Raw genomic sequence first — 24419 nt, forward strand, 5'->3', positions numbered from 1 at the left:
GGGACAAATTACCTAAAGTTTGCGTTGAGTGAACTGTGTGTTCTTACCGTCCTCGTCATACACCGGCGTTTTGTGAGAGCGGGATCGAGGAGTCACGCCCGACAATCGAGCGGCCTGCGGTAGCTGGTGCCTCTCCGCTCGCTCGCCGCTGGAAGAAGTGACAACTCTACTCCCCGGGTCGAACGCTGCCTCCTCGATTCCGCTGTTCGGTGGCGGCCAAATGGGATTCCAGAGCATCACCTAATGCCTCACATCAGCTGCTGTTCCCCCGCCGCCTGTCCGGGTAATGTGACCGACGTTGGCTGAGCTGAAGCTGGGATCCGACCACTCTCACATAACGCTGGTGTACAGCGAGGACGTTAAAAACACTCAGTTCATTCAGCGCAAACTTTGTGTCATTTGTACCTTGGGCCCGCGGAAACCCCCGCTCCCATCCATCCCAACCACGGTGCAAAAGTCTAATGTGTGGGAGTCTGAAGTCAAGTCAAGTCAAGTTTATTCGTCACTTACACATACGGGATGTGCAGTGAAATGAAAAGTGGCAATGCTCGCGGACTTTGTGCAAAAAGACAAACAAACAAACAAACTACAAACAGAATGGAACAGAATCACATATTATTTTACATATTACATATGGTGGGAGGAAGGAAAAAGGAAAAAAACTGCAATTTTGAAAAAGCAGTAGAATGGTACAGTAATGTTAGTCCCTGTTGAGGTAGGAGTCTTCTATCCAGAGTGTCGGCCCAGGCCCGCAGCCAGAGAGGAGGGGAGGTGCCGGCCCCAGCTCGACTCTGCATGTCCCGGGCGGGGTTAAGCTGGAGTTGGTGCTTCTTTTCCGGCGGAACAGGCAGAGACGAGCTGTAGCTGGTGCCCCCCACCCACCGCACTCCCGTCCAGCTCATGCCAGCCCGGGGCCGCCCCAGACGTCCCCGGCTGCATTCGGAGAGAGGACACTCGTGAGGGGACGGGGCCGGCCCAGCGGCGGCTGCTTAGGGATGAGACGCAGCCATGCAGCGGCACGGCCGCCGATAGTGTTTATCCCGAGCGACCCATGACCTGTGCATGCACAGTCGCAATACCGAACTGGCTTATTGGAGGAACAGCACCTCATATTTCGCTTGGGTAGTCTACAACCTTGGGTAGTATGAACATTGACTTCTCTAATTTTAGATAGCCCTTGCTTTCTCCCTCCTTCCTCTCCCCCTTCTCAGTTCTCCTACTCTCTACCTACTTCCTTTCTGTTTCCCGCCCAATCCCACCCCCCGACATCAGTCTGAAGAAGGGCCTCAACCCGAAACATCGCCTATTCCTTGTCTCCATAGATGCTGCCTCACCCGCTGAGTTACTCCAGCATTTTTTGTCTACTTTTGATTTTTCCAGCATCTGCAGTTCCTTCTTAGTCACACAGATCTCGTTGTACTTCCCCTTTTCCTAATGACACCATTCAGATAGTAATCTGCCTTCCTGTTATTGCCACCAAAGTGGATGACCTCGCATTTATCCACATTATACTGCATCTGCCATGCATCTGCCCACTCACCCAACCTGTCCAAGTCACCCTGCATCCTCATAGCATCCTCCTCACAGTTCACACTGCCACCCAGCTTTGTGTCATCTGCAAATTTGCTAATGAGGCATAGAGTGTTACAGCGTGGAAACAGGCCCTTCGGCCCAACTAGCCCGCACTGGTCAACATGCCCCAGCTACACCAGTCCTACCTGCCTGCGTTTGGTCTATATCCGTCCATACCTGTCTTATTCATGCACCTGTCTAACTGTTTCTTAAACGTTGCGATAGTCCCAGCCTCAACTACCTGCTCTGTCAGCTTGTTCCATACACCCACCACCCTTTGTGTGAAAAAGTCGCCCCTCATATTCCTATTAAATCTTAATTAAATAAATAATTAACTTCCCCTATAGCTCAGAACCTCTAGTCCTGGCAACGTCCTCGAAATCTTCTCTATACCCTCTCCAGCTTGACAACATTTTACCTGTAACATGGCGTCCAGAACTGAACACAATACTCTAAATGCGGCCTCACCAACGTCTTATACAACTGCAACATGACCTCCTAACTTCTATACTCAATACTCTGATTGATGAAGGCCAAAGTGCCAAAAGCCATTTTGACCACCTTATCTACCTGCGACTCGACCTTCAAGGAACCATGCTCTTGTACTCCAGGAAGAAGGGTTTCGGCCCGAAACGTCTCCTATTTCCTTCGCTCCAAGATGCTGCTGCACCCGCTGAGTTTCCCCAACAATTTTGTGTACCTTCTCTTGTACTCCTAGATCCCTCTGCTCTACAACACTACCCAGAGGCCTACCATTTACTGTGTAGGTCCTGCCTTTGTTCGACGTCCCAAAATACAACACCTCGCACTTCTCTGTATTAAATTCCATCCACCATTCCTCCGCCCACCTGGCCAATCGATCCAGATCCTGCTGCAATCGTTCACAACCATCTTCACTATCTGCAAAACCACTCACTTTTGTATCATCAGCAAACTTGCTATATCAGATAAAGCCTGTAAAGTCTGATCAAAGATAGTGTAAGTTTCTCGAATGAGGTAGATAGTAGTTCAGGACTGCTCTCTCTAGTTGTTGGTAGGATGGCTCAGTTGCTTGATAACAGCTTGGAAGAAACAGTCCCTAAATCTGGAGGTGTGTGTTTTCACTCTTCTAGATATTTAGCTCGATGGGAGATGGGAGAAGAGGGAGTGACCAGGGTGCGACTGGTTCATGATTATGCGGCTGGTCTTGCTGAGGCAGCGTGAGGTGTAGATGGAGTCAATGCGAGGGAGATGGGCACAAAATGCTGGAGTAACTCAGCGGGACAAGCAGCATCTCTGGAGAGAAGGAATGGGTGAAGTTTTGGGTCAAGACCCTTCTTTTTCCTTACACAATGGAAGGAAGGTTGGTTTGAGTGATGATCTGGTCTGAGCTGCGTCCACAATTCTCTGCAATATCTTGCAGTCTTGGATGAAGCTGTTCCCAAACTCAGTTGTTCCCAAACTCTTTTGCGCATCTGTAGAAGTTGGTGAGAGTTGTTGGGGACATTGTCTTCCGCTGACTGGATGGCACGCAACAAAAGTAATTCTCAGTTTTCAGATCTTTCTGAAATACTTGTACCATCAACATTAAAATGTATTAACATTCTTCCTGAATTTTCTGATAACACAATTTTTCTTGCCAAATTTTCGTTCCAAATTTCACATGGTGTGGATTCCCTACCAGGATAATGGCCACACGTTCACCTTCACTACATTAACAATTTGAAACGTGTCCAATTCTCTGCCTCAGAGGGCGGTGGAGGCAGGTTCTCTGGATACTTTCAAGAGAGAGATAGATAGGGCTCTTAAAGATAGTGGAGTCAGGGGATATGGGGAGAAGGCAGGAACGGGCTACTGATTGTGGATGATCAGCCATGATCACATTGAATGGTGGTGCTGGCTCGAAGGGCCAAATGGCCTACTCCTGCACCTATTGTCTATTGTCTATTGTAAAGATTCTAGGTTAAAACCTGGTCGTGGAGTCGGGCGGCAGGAGCAATCACAGATGCGGAGCAGCGAGAGAGGATGCTGCAGAACTCTCGTCGGAGAGAGGAGGAGAAGTTCTTCAAAGTAATAATAATAATAATAATACATTTTATTTATGGGCGCCTTTCAAGAGTCTCAAGGACACCTTACAAAAATTTAGCAGGTAGAGGAAAAACATGTAAGGGGAATGAAATAAATAGTAGAGACATGACTAGTAAAACAAAGTAAAGACAGAATTCAATACAAAACACAATATGAGGCAATTAATGCACAGATGAAAAGGGAGGGGGACATGGGGCTAAGGATAGGCAGAGGTGAAGAGATGGGTCTTGAGGCGGGACTGGAAGATGGTGAGGGACACGGAATTGCGGATCAGTTGGGGGAGGGAGTTCCAGAGCCTGGGAGCTGCCCTGGAGAAGGCTCTGTCCCCAAAACTGAGGAGGTTGGACTTGTGGATGGAGAGGAGAGCGGCTGATGTGGATCTGAGGGACCGTGAGGGTTGGTAGGGGGAGAGGAGGTCAGTGAGATATGGGGGGGCCAGATGGTGGAGGGCTTTGTAGGTGAGGATCAGGATTTTGTTGGTGATCCGGTGGGAGATGGGAAGCCAGTGAAGTTGTTTGAGGACTGGAGTGATGTGATGCCATAATTTGGTGTGGGTGATGAGTCGGGCGGCTGCGTTCTGGACCAGTTGGAGTCGGTTGATGTAGGTGGAGCTGATGCCAAGGAGAAGTGAGTTGCAATAGTCCAGTCGGGAGGAGATGAAGGCATGGATGAATCTTTCAGCAGGGGAGGTGTGAGAGAGGGTCTGAGTTTGGCGATGTTGCGGAGATGAAAGAAGGAGGTTTTAATGACATGGCGGATGTGAGGCTCAAGGGAGAGGGTGGAATCAAAGATCACGCCGAGGTTGCGGGCCTTGGGAGATGGGGAGACAGTGGTGCCGTCGATGGTGAGAGTGGGGTTATTGATTTTGCTGAGTGTGGCTTTGGAGCCTATGAGGAGAAGTTCTGTCTTATCGCTGTTGAGTTTGAGGAAGTTATGTTGCATCCAGGTTTTTATAGCTGACAAACAGGAGTTGATATGGGAGAGGGGGGGGGGGGGGGGGTTGTGGGGGGATTTGGTGCCGAGGTAGATCTGGGTGTCATCAGCCAGACATCAAGTAGACATACCTTTTGAGGAGATTTTGCAATGGAGCGGACAAAGTGCGTGGGAAGGAACTGCAGATGCTGGCTCTCATATGCAAGAGGGTAGCTTCCGCTGAACTTTCGAGAAAAGATCAGATGAGGAGAGCATCGGAGGAAAGATTCGTAGTAAGGAGGATGTGCCTCATCATATTACGTTAGGACTGCTGAGTAGGCAAGCAGAGGGAGTGGAAGTGATTCAGCAGCGTAGGTGGAGGCACAGCTAGAAGTTCCTATTAATAGCACCGAAGTCCGTTTGGTTCCTCATTGCTGGCTAGGGTGACCTATTACAGAATCTTATTCTCTGGGTGTGGGGAATCAACAACGAGAGGGCATCGGTTTAAGGCGAGAGGGGGAATATATACACCCCCAGTGGAATGAATTCCCCACAGCAGGCAGTGAAGAAAGCTAATGGAATGTTGGCCTTCATAACAAGAGGATATCCATGGATCAGCCATGATCATATTGAATGGCGGTGCAGGCTCGAAGGGCCGAATGGCCTACTCCTGCACCTATTTTCTATGTTTCTATGTTTCAGTGTAGGAGTAAAGAGGTTCTTCTGCACTTGTATAGGGCTCTGGTAAGAACACATCTGGAGTATTGCGTACAGTTTTGGTCTCCTAATTTGAGGAAGGACATCCTTGTGATTGAGGCAGTGCAGCGTAGGTTCACGAGATTGATCCCTGGGATGGTGGGACTGTCATACGTGGAAAGATTGAAAAGACTAGGCTTGTATTCACTGGAGTTTAGAAGGATGAGGGGCTATCTTATAGAAACATATATAAAATTATAAAAGGACTGGACAAGCTAGATGCAGGAAAATGTTCCCAATGTTGGGCGAGTCCAGAACCAGGGGCCACAGTCTTAGAATAAAGGGGAGGCCATTTAAGACTGAGGTGAGAACAAACTTTTTCACCCAGAGAGTTGTGAATTTGTGGAATTCCCTGCCACAGAGGGTAGTGGAGGCCAAGTCACTGGATGGATTTAAGAGAGAGTTAGATAGAGCTCTAGGGGCTAGTGGAATCAAGGGATATGGGGAGAAGGCAGGCACGGGTTATTGATAGGGGACGATCAGCCATGATCACAATGAATGGTGGCTCTGGCTTGAAGGGCCGAATGGCCTCCTCCTGCACCTATTTTCTATGTTTCCATGTTTCTACGTTAATATTGACTTCTCTAACTTCAAGTAACCCCTTGCTTTCCCTCTATCTCCATCCCTCTCACTCACAGTTCTCCAGCCAGTTTGACTGTCGGTAATTATATTTAATCTCTGTTTGCATCGTGGTCACCTTCTCCTGACTAACAATGATCTATTCTACATTTCTCATGAACACAATATCTTTTGATGTCTCGTTTTCACACACTTTACCCTTCATTATCTCAGTGGAATTCTCTGTCTCAGAGGGCGGTGGAGGCCAATTCTCCAGTTGCTTTCTAGAGAGAGCTAGATAGGGCTCTTAAAGATAGCGGAGTCAGGGGATATGGGGAGAAGGCAGGAACAGGGGTACTGATTGGGGATGATCAGCCATGATCACATTGAATGGCGGTGCTGGCTCAAAGGGCCGAATGGCCTACTCCTGCACCTATTGTCTGTTGTGTCTCCCTCTCCTCTTACTCTCAGTCTGAAGAAGGGTTTCGACCCGAAACGTCACCCATTCCCTCTCTCCAGAGATGCTGCCTGTCCCGCTGAGTTGCTCCAGCATTTTGTGTCTACCTTCGATTTAAACCAGCATCTGCAGCTCTTTCTTACACCTGAGGTTTGGAGTGATATGGGCCTGAGGTAGACAAGTGGGACTAACTGAGATGGGGCACCTCGGTTGGGTTGGACTAAAGGATCTGTTTCCATCCAGTCTGATTGTGTGAGTTTCATGAGTTCATCAGTTCTCAGAAGAGCAGCAGGTTCCAGTCAGCAGAAAGACAATACATGATTGCAATCGATCCATTCATAGTGTCCAGAGACATGATAAGGGAATAACGTTTAGTGCAAGGTAAAGCCAGCAAAGTCCGAGGGTCACCAACGTGGTAGATAGTAGTTCAGCACTACCTCGGCCCTCACCTTGGTAGTCATAGACAATAGACAATAGACAATAGGTGCAGGAGTAGGCCATTCGGCCCTTCGAGCCAGCACCGCCATTCAATGTGATCATGGCTGATCATCCCCAATCAGTACCCCGTTCCTGCCTCTCCCCATAACCCCTGACTCCGCTATTTTTAAGAGCTCTATCTAGCTCTCTCTTGAAAGCATCAGAGAACCGGCCTCCACCGCCCTCTGAGGCAGAGAATTCCACAGATTCACCACTTTCTGTGAGAAAAAGTGTTTCCTCGTCTCCGTTCTAAATGGCTTACCCCTTATTCTTGAAATGCTTCGAGAGGCTGATCAAGAACCACATTTGCGCCTTCCTCCCTCGCAACATGGATCCGCTGCACTTCACATACCGTCCGAACAGATCCACGGACGATGCGGTCTCCCAGATTCTGCACACCGCTCTCTCTCACATTGACAGCCAGAAGGGGGGCTGTGTGAGGATGCTGTTCATTGATTTCAGTTCAGCTTTCTACATAGTCCCCACCAGATTTGCCGAGAAGCTGCTGGAACTGGGACTGAACACTCCCCTGTGTGCCTGGGTCCTGGACTTTCTCACCACCAGGCCCCAGGTGGTCAAGATGGGGAGACGTACCTCCAACCCCCTCACCCTGAGCACAGGATCCCCCCCAGGGTTGCGTCCTCAGCCCCCTACTGTACTCCCTGTACACACATGCCTGTGTGGCCAGGTTCAGCTCCAACTCCATCATGACACTGTGGTGGTGGGCCTGATCTCCGATAACGATGAGAAGGCCTACTGGGAGGAGGTGGCTGACCTAGCACTCTGGTGTCAGGACAACAGTCTCCTCTTGAATATCACTAAAACTAAGGAGCTGATTGTGGACTTTAGAAGGGCACAACATCCGAGGACGTACATGCCACTGGGGATAAATGGGACTACTGTGGATAGGGTGAGCAGCTTTAAATACCTGGGAGTCCACATCACAGAGGATCTGACATGGACAACACATACTGCCGCACTGGTGAGAAAGGCAAGGCAGCGCCTTTACCACCTCAGGCAGCTGAGGAAATTCACAGTCTCTCTGAGGATCCTTCAATCCCTCTACTCTGGTGCTGTAGAAAGCATCCTGTCTGGAAACATCTCGATCTGGTTTGGGAACGGCTCTGCCCAGGACAGGAAGGATCTGCAGAGAGTAGTGCGTTCGGTTGAACGTACCATGGGAACTACACTCGCCCCCCTGCAGGACCTATACACCAGGAGGTGCAACTCCAGAGCCAGCAACATTATGGGGGACCCCTACCACCCCAGCAACGGACTGTGCCAGCCGCTACGGTCAGGCAAACGCCTCCGCTGTCACACTGCGAAAACAGAGAGGATGAGACGGAGTTTCTTCCCACAGGCCATCAGGACTGTAAACTCTGATCTCACCAGGAAGTAAATACTGTTGTGTCTTTTATTTAAATGTAAATACTGGTTCTGTTCTGTTCTGTTGTGTAGTTCTGTTGTTTTGCACAATCCCGCAGGCATTGCCACTTTCATTTCACTGTACATCTTGTATGTGTATGTGACAAATAAAGTTGACTTGACTTGACTAGACTCTCTGGTTGTGGTAGGATGGTTCAATTGCCTGATAACAGCTGGGAAGAAACTGGAGGTGTGCGTTTTCACACTTCCGTACCTCTTGCCGATGGGAGAGGGGAGAAGAGGGAGTGGCCGGGGTGCGACTGGGCCTTGATGATGCTGCTGGCCTTGCCGAGGCAGCGTGAGGTGTAGATGGAGTCAATGGAAGGGAGGTCGGCTTGTGCGATGGTCTGGGCTGCGTCCACAATTCGCTGCAATTTCTTGCGGTCTTGGATGGAGCTGTTCCCAAACCGTGCTGTGATGCATCCCGATAAAATGCTTCGAAGGTTAGGTGGGCCGAAAGGCATGTTTCCACACTGTATCGCTGAACTAAAGTCTACTCCCTCTCCCTCCTAACCCCATTCTCCTGCCTTCTCCCCATAAACCCCTGACACCCGTACTGATCACATTGTGGGCTGAAGATCCAGTTGTCATTCTCGTGCTGAACTGTTCTATGAAGGAGGTACTCAAAAATGCTGGAGAAACTCAGCGGGTGCAGCAGCATCTATGGAGCGAAGGAAATAGGCAGCGTTTCGGGCCGAAACCCTTCTTTAGACTATGTCTTTCCGCTCATTCTCTGAAGACATATTTTTTTTTAAGTAAGATTTGCTCAGCTGCACATTCTAAACAAACCAGTTTCAATGTGTTTTGAAAGAACTGCATTTCTGAACAGTTTGTGCCAGGGTTATTGATTCTGGATAGACTTATCACTAGAGTTTTGTTATACAACACCTCCAGCTGCCCTGCCTTAACAAACACCCCTTTTCCTATATTTTTCTATCACAAATAATGTGTGGCCTTTTACATGCAGAGGGTGGTGATCGGGTGGCATGGTGGCGCAGCGGTAGAGTTGCTGCCTCACAGCGCCAGAGACCCGGGTTCGATCCCGACTACGGTCGCTGTCTGTACGTAGTTTGTGCGTTTCTCCCCGTGACCTGCGTGGGTTTTCTTCGGGTGCTCAGCCATGATCATATTGAATGGCGGTGCAGGCTCGAAGGGCCGAATGGCCTACTCCTGCACCTATTGTCTATGTTTCTATGTGCTCCGGTTTCCTCCCACACTTCAAAGACTTACAGGTTTGTAGGTTAATTGGCATGGTATAAGTGTAAATCGTCCCTTGCACGTGTAGGACAGGGTTAATGTGAGGGGGTCGCTGGTTGGAACGGACTTGGTGGGCCGAAGGGCCTCTTTCCACGCTGTATCTCCAAACTGAACTACATATAAGAGGCTTTTAGATGGGCACAAGGATGGTGTAGGATGGAAGGAGATGGTTCACACAGCACAGAAACAGGCTCTGCCGCCCAACTTGCCCACAGGGAATGAATGAAAATGTTATTGTCACATATGACAAGTCACAGCAAAATTCTTTGCTTGCATGCAAATAGTATGCATATAGTATGCAAATAGGTATGCAAATAGTCGCCAATGAAGGGCCCTTTGTTCCTTCCCTCGGCAGCGACTTCCTTACCGAGGTACAGTGAAAAGCTTTGTTCTGCTTGCTATCCAAGCAAATCATATATGCATACAGTCAGGTCAAACTCAAGTACAATAGGGTGGAGCAAAGGGGGAAGATACACAGTGCAGAATATAGTTCTCAGCATTGTAGCGCATCAGTTCCAGAGACAAAGTCCAATGTCCGCAATGGAGTAGAGGTGAATCGGACAGTACCCTAGCTTATGGAAGAACCAGGGTAAGGTTTATGGTGAGAGGAAAGATTTGATTCAGTATTCAGTATTTACTTTAATGTCATTTTAACTGAGTATTTACATACGCAGATGAAACGAAAAAATTGTTTCTCAATCGGTTCCCATCAGTGCGGTTAATAAAAACAGAATAATTACATATAGCTTTAAAAATTAAAATTACCATATCTAAAATAGGCCTAAAAATTGAAATAGAAACAGACATTCAGACCGAACAGTGGCTTTGCTTTGACAGGTGCCTAGCTGTTAAAGTATGGGCGAGGTTAGATGTGTTGGTGTATGATGTATGGGGAGGGGACACAGTCCGTTAACCAGTTTTATTGCCTGTGGGAAGAAGCTGTGGAGCATCCTGCTAGTTTTGCAGCTGATGCTCCTGTACCTCTTCCCAGATGGCAGAATGGAGAAGATGTGGTGTGATGGATGATAGGGGTCCTTAATAATGGAGATGGCTCTGCTGATGCTCCGCTTCTGATAGATCTCCAACAGGAAAGGGAGTGGGGCACCAATGATCCTGCTGGCTGTCTTCACTATCCTGTTCAGTTGGTTTTGCTCATAAGCTTTGCAGCTCCCAAACCAGGAAGTGATGCCGTAGGTCTATATACTCTCGATGGTGCCCCTGTAGAAGGTCCTTAGATGAACATGCTTTCCATAGTCTCCGGAGGGGGTGGAGCCGCTGCTGAGCTCTTTTGATCACTGCTGTGGTGTTGGTCGTGGAGGTCAGGTCATCCGCCAGGTGGAGTCCCAAGAACTTCACACTGTTGACCCTCTCCACAGCAGCTCCATCAATATACAGCGGAGTGTGATGGTGTTTTCCAGCCCTCCTGAAATCGATCACCGTTTCCTTAGTCTTTTCCACATTGAGGGTGAGATTGTGAGATCTGCACCACTCCGTAAGCAGCTCCATCTCCATCCTGTACGCCGACTCATTGTTGTCACTGATGAGACCCACCACTGTTGTGTCATCAGCGAACTTGTTAATATAGTTGTTACTTAGCCTGGCAGGACAGTCATGAATAAGCAGACTAAACAGCAGGGGGCTCAGGACACAGCCTTGGGGTGAGCCAGTGCTCACAGCGATGGTTCTTGATGTCCGACTGCACACCCTGACTGTCTGCTGCCATTGTGTCAAAAAGTTAAGGACCCAGTTGCAAGTGCCAGTGTCCACCTTGATAGGAGTCTGAATGACTCAGAGGGTGGTAGGTAAACGGAATAGTTGCCAGAGGAGGTTAGTTGAGTCAGGTACAATAACAACATTTACATAACAACAGGAGGGAGAAAGCAAGGACTACCTGAAATTGCTCCTGGATTGAGAAGGAAAATACTCCCTCCTTCCCCTCCCCTTCCCAGCTCTCCCACGCCCACTGTCTCCGCCTCTTCCTTTCTTCTTCCTTTTTTCGGGTCGAGACCCTTCAGATCAGGTCTTTGTATCACTCTATAGACAAAGGAGTAACTCTTTGTAACCCTCTCATTAGTTAGCACATCTTCCCCAGCCAACAAAGGGCCATTTTGGACTCCATCCTTCCTGAGGATCACCTGTTGTTGGCGCTGATTTGTTCTGGCCTTTTCTCATCTCCAGTTAAGTCCCCACCATCGGGAGATCAGATTGGTTATTGCGGACTGAGCGGTGGTGTTCGGCGAAACGATCTTGGCTTGGCGATCGTTTCGCCGAACACCTCCGCTCGGTTCACTACGACGACTGTATTTACGTATATATATTTATTGCTCATATTCTATGTTCGCTCTTCTGGGTGAGATGCTAACTGCATTTCGTTGTCTCTGTACTGTACACTGCACAATGACAATATAGTTTGAATCTGAATCTCAGTTCGCAAACCAAGCGTAGGCTTGGCGATCGCTTCGCCCAACACCTCCGCTCGGTCCGCATTAACCAACCTGATCTCCCGGTGGCTCAGCACTTCAACTCCCCCTCCCATTCCGAATCCGACCTATCTTTCCTGGGCCTCCTCCATGGCCAGAGTGAGTACCACTAGAAATTGGAGGAGCAGCACCTCATATTCTGCTTGGTCAGTTTACACCCCAGCGGCATGAACATTGACTTCTCCAATTTCCGGTAGCCCTTGCTGTCTCCTCCCCATCCCAGATCTCGCTCAGCCCTCGGGCTCCCCCTCTTCCTTTCTTCTTCCCGCCCCCTCCACCCTACATCAGTCTGAAGAAGGGTTTCGGCCCGAAACGTTGCCTATTTCCTTCGCTCCATAGATGCTGCCTCACCCGCTGAGTTTCTCCAGAACATTTGTCTACCTTCGATTTTCCAGCATCTGCAGTTCTTTCTTAAACATACTGATTGGGGATGATCAGCCATGATCACGTTGAATGGCGGTGCTGGCTCGAAGGGCCGAATGGCCTCCTCCTGCACCTATTTTCTATGAACTACCTCCTCTGGCAGCTCGTTCCATACACCCACCACCCTTTGTGTGAAAAAGTTACCCCTCAGATTCCTATTAATTCTTTTCCCCTTCAGCTTGAACCTACGTCCTCTGGTCCTCGATTCCCCTACTCTGGGCAAGAGACTCTGTGCATCTACCCGATCTATTCCTCTCATGATTTTATACACCGCTATAAGATCACCCCTCATCCTCCTGCGCTCCATGGAATAGAGACCCAGAGAGTCTATCTAGGATTAGAGATCATAGCCTCAGAATTAAAGGACGCACCTTGAGAAAGATGAGGAGGCCATTCGGCCCTTCGAGCCAGCGCCGCCATTCATTGTGATCATGGCTGATCATCCACAATCAATAACCTGTGCCTCACTTCTTCCCGTATCCCTTGACTCCGCTAGCCCCTAGAGCTCTCTCTAATTCTCTTTTAAATTAATCCAGTGAATTAGCCTCTACTGCCTTCTGTGAGTCCTGGTTCTGGACTCAACCAACATTGGGAACATTTTTCCTGCATCTAGATTGTCCAGTCCTTTTATAATTTTCTATAAGATCACCTCACATCCTTCTGAATTCCAGTGAGTATAAGCCCAGTCTTTCCAATCTGTCCTCATATGATAGTCCCGCCATCCCGGGGATTAACCTCGTGAATTTACGCTGCGCTCCCTCAATAGCAAGGATGTCCTTCCTCAAATTAGGAGACCTAAACTGTACACAATACTCCTGATGTGGTCTCACCAAGGCCCTGTACAACTGCAGAAGGACCTCTTTACTCCTATACTCAAATCTTCTCGTTATATAGACCAACATGCCATTAGCCTTCTTCACTGCCTGTTGTACCTGCATGTTTACTTTCAGTGACTGGTGTACAAGGACACCCAGGTCTTGTTGCACTTCCCTTTGTCCTAATCTGACACCATTGGGATGGACAATAGACAATAGGTGCAGGAGTAGGCCATTCGGCCCTTCGAGCCAGCACCGCCATTCAATGTGATCATGGCTGATCATCCCCAATCAGTACCCCGTTCCTGCCTTCTCCACATATCCCCTGACTGCACCGGTTCTCTGAGGCAGAGATTTTCAATTATACAGATAATAATCTGCCTCCTTGTTCCTGCCACCAAATTGGATAACCTCACATTTATCTACATTATACTGCATCTGCCACGCATCTGCCCACTCACCCAACCTTTCCAAGTCACCCTGCAACCTCCTAGCACCCTCTTCGCAGTTCACACTGCCACCCAGCTTTGTGCCATCTGCAAACTTGCATAGGTTCCTTTAGGAAGGAGACGAGGAGGAATTTATTTAGTCAGTTCTGTGGAATTCTTTGCCACAAAAGGCAAAGAATTCCACAGATCTACATCCACTGGCTCTCCTTCATCCATTTTACTTGTTACAGCCTCAAGAAATTCCAGAAGATTAGTCAAGCAGGATTTCCCCGACATAAATCCATGCTGACTTGGACCAATCCTTTTACTGCTATTCAAATGCGCCTTTATTACATCTTTAATAATTGACTCCAGCATCTTTCCCACCACCGATGTCAGGCTAACTGGTCTATAATTCCCCATTTTCTCTCTCGCTCCTTTCTTGAAAAGTGGGATAACATTAGCTACCCTCCAATCCACAGGAACTGACCCTGAATCTATAGAACATTGGAAAATGATCACCAATGCGTCCACAATTTCTAGAGCCACTTCCCTGAGGATCCTGTGATTCAGACCATCAGGCCCTGGGGATTTATCAGCCTTCAGTCCCATCAGTCTACCCAATACTATTTCTCGCCTAATGCAAATTTCTTTCAGTTCCTCTGTCTCGCTAGATCGTCTGTCCTCTGGGGGATTGTTTGTGCCTTCCTGAGTGAAGACAGAACCAAAGTACCTGTTCAACTCTTCTGCCATTTCCTTGTTCCCCATAATAATTTCCCCTGTTTCTGCCTTCAAGGGACCCACATTTGTCTTTACAAAGGGGACTATGAAGGCATGAGAGAGGAGCTGGCCAAGGTTGACTGGAAAAGGATCCTAGCAGGAATTATGGTGGAACAGCAATGGCAGGAATTTCTGAGCATAATCCAGAAGATGCAGGATCATTTCATTCCCAAGAGGAAGAAAGATTCTAAGGGGAGTAAGAGGCGACCGTGGCTGACAAGGGGAAGTTAGGGACGGTATAAAACTAAAAGAAGAGGTGTATAACATAGCAAAGAGTAGCGGGAAGCCAGAGGATTGGGAAACTTTCAACGGACATTAGAAGGTACCAAAAAGGGCAATACGGGCTGAAAAGATGAAGTATGAAGGTAAGAATATAAAGGATAGTGAAAACCTCTCTGGAGACATTTTCACTATCCTCAGTGGGACAGGCAGCATCTCTGGATAGAACGTTTCGGGCCGAGACCATTCTTCAGACTGAGAGTCAGGGGAGAGGGAGACACAGAGATAAGGGTCTCGACTCGAAACGTCACCTGTACCTTCTCTCCAGAGATGCTGCCTGACCCACTGAGTTACTCCAGCATTTTCTGTCCATTTTCGATATAAACCAGCACCTGCAGTCCCTTCGTACACACTCAATGGAAGGGAGGTCGGTTTGTGTGATGGTCTGGGCTGCGTCCACAATTTGCTGCAATTTCTTGCGGTCTTAGATGGAGCTTTTCCCAAACCGTGCTGTGATGCATCCCGATAAAATGCTTTCTGGACCCTCTCCAGAGCTAGCACATCCTCAGATTATGAGTTCCAAAACTGCTCACATTACTCCAAATGCAGCCTGACCAGCGCCTTATTCAGCCTCTGCATTACATCCCTGTTTTTGTATTCTTGTCTTCTCAAAATCAACCACCCCATCTACCTGTGAAGGTAGACAAAAATGCTGGAGAAACTCAGTGGGTGAGGCAGCATCTATAGAGCGGAGGAAAGACATTCTTGCCATAGAGGGAGTACAGAGAAGGCTCACAAGACTGATTCCTGGGATGTCAGGACTTTCATATGAAGAAAGACTGGATAGACTCGGCTTGTACTCGCTAGAATTTAGAAGATTGAGGGGGGATCTTATAGAAACTTACAAAATTCTTAAGGGGTTGGACAGGCTAGATGCAGGAAGATTGTTCCCGATGTTGGGGAAATCCAGAACAAGGGGTCACAGTTTAAGGATAAGGGGGAAATCTTTTAGGACCGAGATGAGAAAAACATTTTTCACACAGAGAGTGATGAATTCTCTGCCACAGAAGGTAGTTAGGGCCAGTTCATTGGCTATATTTAAGAAGGAGTTAGATGTGGCCCTTGTGGCTGAAGGGATCAGGGGGTATGGAGAGAAGGCAGGTACAGGATACTGAGTTGGATGATCAGCCATGACCATATTGAATGGCGGTGCAGGCTCGAAGGGTCAAATGGCCTACTCCACCTATTTTCTATGTTTCTATGAATAGGTGACGTTTCGGGTCGAGACCCTTCTTCAGACTGATGTGGGGGTGGAGGGGGGAGGCGATAAGAAGAAAGGAAGAGGCGGAGACAGTGGGCTGCGGGAGAGCTGGGAAGGGGAGGGGATGGAGGGAGAAAGCAAGGACTACCTGAAATTGCTCATACCGCTGGGGTGTAAACTACCCAAGCGAAATATGAGGTGCTGCTCCTCCAATTTACGGTGGGACTCACTCTGGCCATGGAGGAGGCCCAGGACAGAAAGGTCGGATTCGGAATGGGAGGGGGAGTTGAAGTGCTGAGCCACCGGGAGATCAGGTTGGTTAAAGCGAACTGTGCGGAGGAACTATCTCCTCTCTATCTACCTGTGATGCTATTTTCAGGGAATGATGTACCTACAGATCAAGCCTAGTCAAGTGAGTTTATTGTCATGTGTCCCAGATAGGACAATGAAATTCTTGCTTTGCTGCAACACAGCAGGAGTTCAAGTTCAAGTTCAAGTGAGTTTATTGTCATGTGTCCGTGTATAGGACAATGAAATTCTTGCTTTGCTTCAGCACACAGAACATAGTAGGCATTTACTACAATACAGATAAGTGTGTCCATATACCATAATATAAATATATACACACATGAATAAATAAACTGATAAAGTGCAAATAACAGAAAATGGGTTATTAATAATCAGAGTTTTGTCCGAGCCAGGTTTAATAGCCTGATGGCTGTGGGGAAGTAGCTATTCCTGAACCTGGTTGTTGCAGTCTTCAGGCTCCTGTACCTTCTACCTGAAGGTAGCAGGGAGATGAGTGTGTGGCCAGGATGGTGTGGGTCCTTGATGATACTGCCAGCCTTTTTGAGGCAGCGACTGCGATAAATCCCCTCGATGGAAGGCAGTTCAGAGCCGATGATGGACTGGGCAGTGTTTACTACTTTTTGTAGTCTTTTCCTCTCCAGGGCGCTCAAATTGCCGAACCAAGCCACGATGCAACCGGTCAGCATGCTCTCGACTGTACACCTGTAGAAGTTAGAGAGAGTCCTCCTTTGTCCAATGGTCAATGGACAGAGCAATGTCGGGCTGTTGATTTTAGTGAGGGAAACCTTGCCTGGCGTGACTGATTACAAGTTTGTTTCTGATTCTCTTTGCAGAAGTTTTGGAAGAAGAATTGGTTTGTGTTGTACCCGTCCAGTCAGCATGGGATCTCCCGGCTGGAATTCTTCGACAGCAAGGAGAACGTGTCCGAAAAGCAGACGACCAAAAAGATGGACAAGAAGGTAATCCGCCTGTCCAATTGCATTAGGATCACGCACGTGGCCAGCGAGGTGTGTCCGAAGGATTGCATGTCAGCGTTCGCCATCGAAACCGAGGACAAGCTCTACACCTTTGCTGCTGAGAAGTCGACCAGTGCGGAATGGGTGGAAAAACTCTGCGAGACGGCTTTCCCGGTGAGTCAACGAGTGGTAGGAAAGGTTTAGAGAGATATGGGTCAAATGGGTCGAACCCAATATGCCAACTTTGTTTCGCTTAGTTTAGAGATATAGCGTGGAAACAGGCCCTTCGGCCCACCGAGTCCATGCCAACCAGCGATCCCCGCACACTAACACTGTCCTACAGGTAGACAAAAAAGCTGGAGAAACTCAGCAGGTGAGGCAGCATCTATGGAGCGATGAAACAGGTGACATTTCGGGTCGAGGACCTTCGGGACTCAGCGGGACAGGTACCAATGTCTGAAGAAATGTCTCGACCCAAAACGTCGCCTATTCCTTCGCTCCATAGATGCTGCCTCACCCGCTGAGTTTCTCCAGCTTTTTTGTCTACCTTCGATTTTTCCAGCATCCGCAGTTCCTTCTTAAAGACTATCCTACACCTCACGAGGGACAATTTACATTTACACCAAGCCAATTAACATGCAAACCTGAACGTCTTTGGAGCGCGGGATGAAACCGGAGATCCCGGAGAAAACCCACGCAGGTCACGGGGAGAACGTACAAACTCCGTAAAGACAGCACCCGTAGTCAGGATGGAAGCCGGGTCTACGGCGCTGTGAGACAGCGACTCTACCGGTGTGTCACCGTGCCGCACACTTGGTCGGCATGGACAAGTTGAGCCAAAAGGCATGTTTCTGTGCTCCAATGCTCTATGATTTTGCGACTGTGAGTGGTGAGTGAGGTAGTTCGTCGCTCGTGTGTCGGACGATGGAGCTCGCTGTTGGCTTCTGTCCTCGTCCAACATGTTGACAGAATTGTCGCCCGACGCGCCACAGAGTGCATCGTGTCGTCACTTCCAGGGATCGCCACCAGGAGGCGTCTGTCATGATCCCCACTGAGGTAGTTGCTGCATTGATTTTTATTGTTTGAAACGTATCAGATTGTTAAGGGCTTGGACACGCTAGAGGCAGGAAACATGTTCCCGATGTTGGGGGAATCCAGAACCAGGGGCCACAGTTTAAGAATAAGGGGTAAGCCATTTACAACGGAGACGAGGAAGTGATGAGACTGTGGAATTCTCTGCCTCAGAGGGCGGTGGAGGCAGGTTCTCTGGATGCTTTCAAGAGAGAGCTAGATAGGGCTCTTAAAGATAGCGGAGTCAGGGGATATGGGGAGAAGGCAGGAATGGGGATTGGGGATGATCAGCCATGATCACAGTGAATGGCGGTGCTGGCTCGAAGGGCCAAATGGCCTATTCCTGCACCTATTGTCTATTGTCTATACCTAACTGCTTCCGATCGTATCTGCCTCAACCACCATCCCTGGCAGCGCGTTCCAGGCACCCACCACCCTCTGTGTAAAAAACTTGACCCGCGCATTTCCTTAACAATTGCCCCTCTGACCTTAAACCTATGCCCTCCAGTCTTTGATATATCCTCCTTGGAGGGAAAGGTTCTGACTGTCTATCTATGCCTCCCATAATTTTATATACTTCTTGAGGTTTCCCCTCAACCTTCGTATCAGGGAAAACAGTTCATGTTTGTCCAACCTCTCCTTATAGCTGAAGACATAGAGTGGAGGAGTAACTCAGCGGGGCAGGCAACATATGATGAGCGTTTGAAGGCACTGGGCATATACTCGCTGGAGTTTCAAAGGATGTAGGGGGGATGGTCCCATTGAAACTTACCGAGTAGTGAAAGGCCTGGATAGAGTGGATGTGGAGAGGACATTTTCACTAGTGGGAGAGTCTTGGGCAAGAGCCCACTTTTAGAAAGGAGATTTTTAGCCAGAAGGTGGTGAATCTGTGGAATTCTTTGCCACAGAAGGCTGTGGAGGCCAAGTCAATGGATATTTTTACGGGAGAGATTGTCAGAATCATGATTAGTATGGGTGTCAGGGGTTATAAGAAGAAGGCAGGAGAATGGGGTTGAGAGCAGTGGCGGACTGGGTCTAAAAATATTAGTTGCCAGGAGACAAAGGGGGCTCACCCACAACTACAATGCTATCATTTAACAGGGGCCCACTTGCCATCACTTGCTATCACTTCATCAGGGGCTCACTTGCCATCGGGCAAGCTGACGCCCTGGTCAGTCCGCCACTGGTTGAGAGGGAAAGATAGATCAGCCATGATTGAATGGTGGAGTAGACTTGATGGGCCGAATGGCCTAATTCTATTCCTATCAATTATGATCTTATGAACATGACAATAGACAATAGGTGCAGGAGTAGACCATTTGGCCCTTCGAGCCAGCACCGCCATTCAACGTTCTGAGAACGTAGAACGCATGATTAGCACGTTTGCAGATGACACTAAAGTGGGTGGCATTGTAGAAAGTGAAGATGGTTGTCAATAATTGCAGCAGGATCTTGATCTGTTGGGCAGGTGGGCTGAGGAATTGTTGATGGAATTTAATACAGAAAAGGTATTGTATTTTGGGGAAGTCTAACATGGGCAAGACCTACAGTGAATGGTAGGGCCCTATGGAGTGTTGTAGACAGTATGGAGTGAGGAAGGACATCCTTGTGATTGAGGCAGTGCAGCGTAGGTTCACGAGATTGATCCCTGGGATGGCGGAACTGTCATATGAGAAACGATTGAAAAGACTAGGCTTGTATTCACTGGAGTTTAGAAGGATGAGGGGGACTCTTATAGAAACATATAACATTATAAAAGGACTGGACAAGGAAGATGCAGGAAAAATGTTCCCAATGTTGGATGAGTCCAGAACCAGGGGCCACAGTCTTAGAATAAAGGGGAGGTCATTTAAGACTGAGGTGAGAAAAAACGTTTTCACCCAGAGAATTGTGAATTTATGGAATTCCCTGCCACAGAGGGCAGTGGAGGCCAAGTCACTGGATGGATTTAAGAGAGAGTTAGATAGAAGGCAGGCACGGGTTATTGATAGGGGACGATCAGCCATGATCACAATGAATGGCGGTGCTGGCTCGAAGGGCCGAATGGCCTCCTCCTGCACCTATTTTCTATGTTTCTATGAAGGGCTCTCTGGAGTGTTGTAGAACAGATGGATCTAGGAATGCAGGTACATAGTTCCTTGAAGGTGGCATCACAGGGAGATAGGGTGGACAAAAAGGCTCTCGGACCATTGGGCTTCATCAGCCAGAGCATTGAGCTTAGAAATGGGGAGGTCATGACTCTGGAGAAGTGACTCAACCCAAAACGTCATCCGTTCCTTCTCTCCTGAGATGCTGCTATAGACACAAAAAGCTGGAGTAACTCAGCGGGACAGGCAGCATCTGTGGAGAGATAGAATGGGTGACGTTCAGCTCGAAACCCTTCCTCCTTCCTACAGAGGTCTTGTTACAGTTATATAAAACACCGGTCAGGCCACATTTAGAGTAGTGTGTTCAGTTTCGGTCACCGTGTTATAGGAAAGATGTTGTCAAGCTGGAAGGGGTGCAGAGAAGATTTACAAGGATGTTGCCAAGACTCAAGGGTGTGAGCTATAGGGAGAGGCTGGTCAGGCTGGGACTCTATTCCATGGAGCGCAGGAGGATGAGGGGTGATCTTATAGAGGTGTACAAGATCATGAGAGGAATAGATCGGGTAGATGCACAGAATCTCTTGCCCAGAGTAGGGGAATCAAGAATCAGAGGACATAATTTTAAGGTGAGGGGGGGGAGGGAATTGAAATAGTAACCTGAGGGGTAACTTTTTCACACAGAGGGTGGTGGGTGTATGGAACAAGCTGCTAGAGGTGGTAGGTGAGGCAGGCACTATCATAATGTTTAAGAGACATTTGGACAGGTACCTGGATAGAACAGGTTTAGACTGGATAGACTCGGCTTGTACTCGCTAGAATCTCCTAATCTGAGGAAAGACATTCTTGCCATAGAGGGAGTACAGAGAAGGTTCACCAGACTGATTCCTGGGATGTCAGGACTTTCATATGAAGAAAGACTAGATAGACTCGGCTTGTACTCACTAGAATTTAGAAGATTGAGGGGGGATCTTATAGAAACTTACAAAATTCTTAAGGGGTTGGACAGGCTAGATGCAGGAAGATTGTTCCCGATGTTGGGGAAGTCCAGGACAAGGGGTCACAGTTTAAGGATAAAGGGGAAGTCTTTTAGGACTGAGATGAGAAAAGCATTTTTTACACAGAGAGTGGTAAATCTGTGGAATTCTCTGCCACATAAGGTAGTTGAGGCCGGTTCATTGGCTATATATAAGAGGGAGTTTGATGTGGCCCTTGTGGCTAAAGGGATCAGGGGGTATGGAGAGAAGGCAGGTACAGGATACTGAGTTGGATGAACATGGGGAGAAGGCAAGAACGGGGTACCGATTGGGGATGATCAGCCATGATCATATTGAATGGCGGTGCAGACTCTAAGGGCCGAATGGCCTACTCCTGCACCTATTTTCTATGTTTCTATGTTTAGATGGATATATGCCAAGTGTGGGCAGGTGGGACTAGAGTGGATGGGCCATGTTGGTCGGTGTGGGCAAGTTGGGCCACAGGGCTTGTTTCCACGCTGTATGACTATGACTCTACATGGGTGTGAGTCCAGATGGGGCACAAGGAAGGAGAGGGGGGGTTGAAGCGAAGAAGGGGTTAGGAATTATAAGGAGGAAGAAGGGAAAGGTGGAGGGTGATGTAATTACAATAGACAATAGACAATAGGCAATAGGCATTCGGCCCTTCGAGCCAGCACCGCCATTCAATGTGATCATGGCTGATCATCTCCAATCAGTACCCCGTTCCTGCCTTCTCCCCATATCCCTGACTCCACTATTTTTAAGAGCCCTATCTAGCCTTAATTACATAAAATGTTCACACCGTTGGGTTGGAAGCTGCCCAAGTGGAATATGAGATGGTCTTCCACCAGTTTGCGTGTGGCCACCCTCTTGCAATGGAAGAGGTCCAGGACAGATAGGTCAGTGTGGGAATGGGAAGGAGTGTTAAAAGATACAAGATACAAGTTACATTTATTTATTTGTCACATGTACCAATTGGTACAGTGAAATGTGTGGTCACCATACAGCCATACGAATAAAAAAGGGCACAGTACACGATAGACTTTAACATAGACATCTCCACACAGAGGAATTAAAGTTTCCCACTGTGAGGGAAGGCACCAAAGTTCAGTCATGGTGAGCAACCTTCTTCTCATTTCGTGTGGCGTGCACAGCCTAAAGTTGTTGGACAACTTGTTCTATTTGATCTTCCGTTTGTTCACGTCGAGTTGATTACATTTGCCGAAACAGGGCGGACCACGTGAAGGTTGCAATCTTCCACTTTGTGAGCAACCAGGAGATGCAGTAGGCCAGGTAATACCCTGTACTCCAGGAGGCATCCTAGTGACCCGCTTGGGTGGTTAGGATGCTCTTAGACGCTAGTGATTAAAGATCATCTCACTTACGTTTGTCTCTCTCCTTTTGTAGCCTCCTCCCACGGACATCAGTCACGGAACGAAACCTTTGGAGATGGCGGAGAACAGTATCTACTTTTCCCGATCGGAAGGTGAGTAGTTAGTTTTTAGTTTATTAGTTCAGAGATACAGCGCGGAAACGGGGCTTTTGGCCCAGCGAGTCCGCACCGACCAGTGATCACGTGCACTAGCATCATCCTACACACACAAGTTACAATTCACACCAAGCCAATTAGCCTACAAAACTGTACGTCTTCGGAGTGTGGGAGGAAACCGAAGATCCCGGAGAAAACCCACGCAGGTCACGGGGAGAGCTTACAAACTCCGTACAGACAGCGCCCGTAGTCGGGACCGAACCCGGTCTCTGGCGCTGTGAGGCAACAACTCTACCGCTGGGCAGCCATGCCGTCCAAGTACTGCTGGTGTTGGAGAGGGTCCAGAGGTGGTTTATTAGAATGATCGCAGGAGTGATTGGGTTAGCGTGTGAAGAGCGTTTGACGGCACTGGGCCTGTACTCGCTGGAGTTTAGAAGGATGAGGGAAAAACCTCATTGAAACTTACCAAATAGTGAACTTATGAACTTATGAAGTAGAATGCATTGGGTGGGAAGTTTTCTCCAGCATTAGATAATTTCATAAATTCTAAGAGGAGGATTAGGCCATTCGGCCCATCAAGTCTTCTACGCCATTCAGTCATGGCTGATCTATCTCTCCCTCTCAACCCCATTCTCCTGCCTTCTCCCCATAACCCCTGACACCCATACTAATCAAGAATCTGTCAATCTCCGCCTTAAAAATATCCATTGACTTGGCCTCCGCAGATAGAATTTCTTGACACAAAAGTTGTCTTTTAAAACGAATCATTGACTTAACCTCCGTCATCTTCTGTGCATGGTGGCGCAGCGGTAGAGTTGCTGCCTCACAGAGCCAGAGACCCGGGTTCGATCCCGACTATGGGTGCTGTCTGTACGGAGTTTGTACGTCCTCCCCGTGAGCTGCGTGGGTTTTCTCCGGGTGCTCCGGCTTCTTCCCACACTCCAAAGACGTACAGGTTTTGTAGGCATATTGGCTTTCGGAAAAATTGTAAATTTGTCTCTAGCGTGTGTCGGATAATGTTAGTGTGCAGGATCACCAGTCGACACGGACTAGGTGGGCCGAAGGGCCTGGTGCCACACTGCATCTCTCAACTAAACTAAATTCCACAAGTCACTGTCCTCAGAGAAGAATTTTTTAAATCATATCCCAGTCCTACATTTCTTATGCCATTTGCCAAGATCTGTGATGTTCATATTCATAAGTTATCGGAGCAGAATTAGGCCATTCGGCCCATCAAGTCTACTCCGCCATTCAATCATGACTGATCTATCCCTCCCTCCTAACCCCATTCTCCTGCCCTCTCCCCATCACCCCTGACACCCATACTAATCAAGAATGTCAATCTCTGCCTAAAAATATCCACTGACTTGGTCTCCACAGCTGTCTGTGGCAATGAATTCCACAGATTCACCACCCTCTGACTAAAGAAACTCCTCCTCATCTTCTCTCGAAAGGTACGTCCTTTTGCTCTGAGGCTGTGACCTCTGGTCCTAGACTCTCCACCAAGATGGCTGTTGCTGTTAATAAATGCAGAGTGCCTGCTGAATATGGAGTAACTCAGGTGGTCAGGCACCATCTCCAGAGGGGCTGTAGTTGGAAAGTTAACAGAGAGTGTTCAGAGGGAT

At 48.3% G+C, this 24419-nt stretch overlaps 1 protein-coding gene across 2 annotated transcripts in view; it reads left to right on the top strand.

Moving 5' to 3' along the window:
• The window catches only part of dok1 (docking protein 1), an 80032-nt gene that overhangs the window by 35385 nt on the left and 20228 nt on the right, over positions 1 to 24419 (top strand). For both annotated transcript variants that reach the window (XM_033035794.1, XM_033035785.1), the window contains exons 2-3: positions 17030 to 17326; positions 22713 to 22791. In XM_033035794.1, the coding sequence (XP_032891685.1) occupies positions 17144 to 17326; positions 22713 to 22791 (262 nt within the window). In that variant the 5' untranslated portion in view covers positions 17030 to 17143. The remainder of the gene's footprint in view (positions 1 to 17029; positions 17327 to 22712; positions 22792 to 24419) is intronic.

The sequence above is a fragment of the Amblyraja radiata genome, chromosome 1 (assembly GCF_010909765.2).
Source record: "Amblyraja radiata isolate CabotCenter1 chromosome 1, sAmbRad1.1.pri, whole genome shotgun sequence".
In the NCBI taxonomy this organism is placed as follows: Eukaryota; Metazoa; Chordata; class Chondrichthyes; order Rajiformes; family Rajidae; genus Amblyraja; species Amblyraja radiata.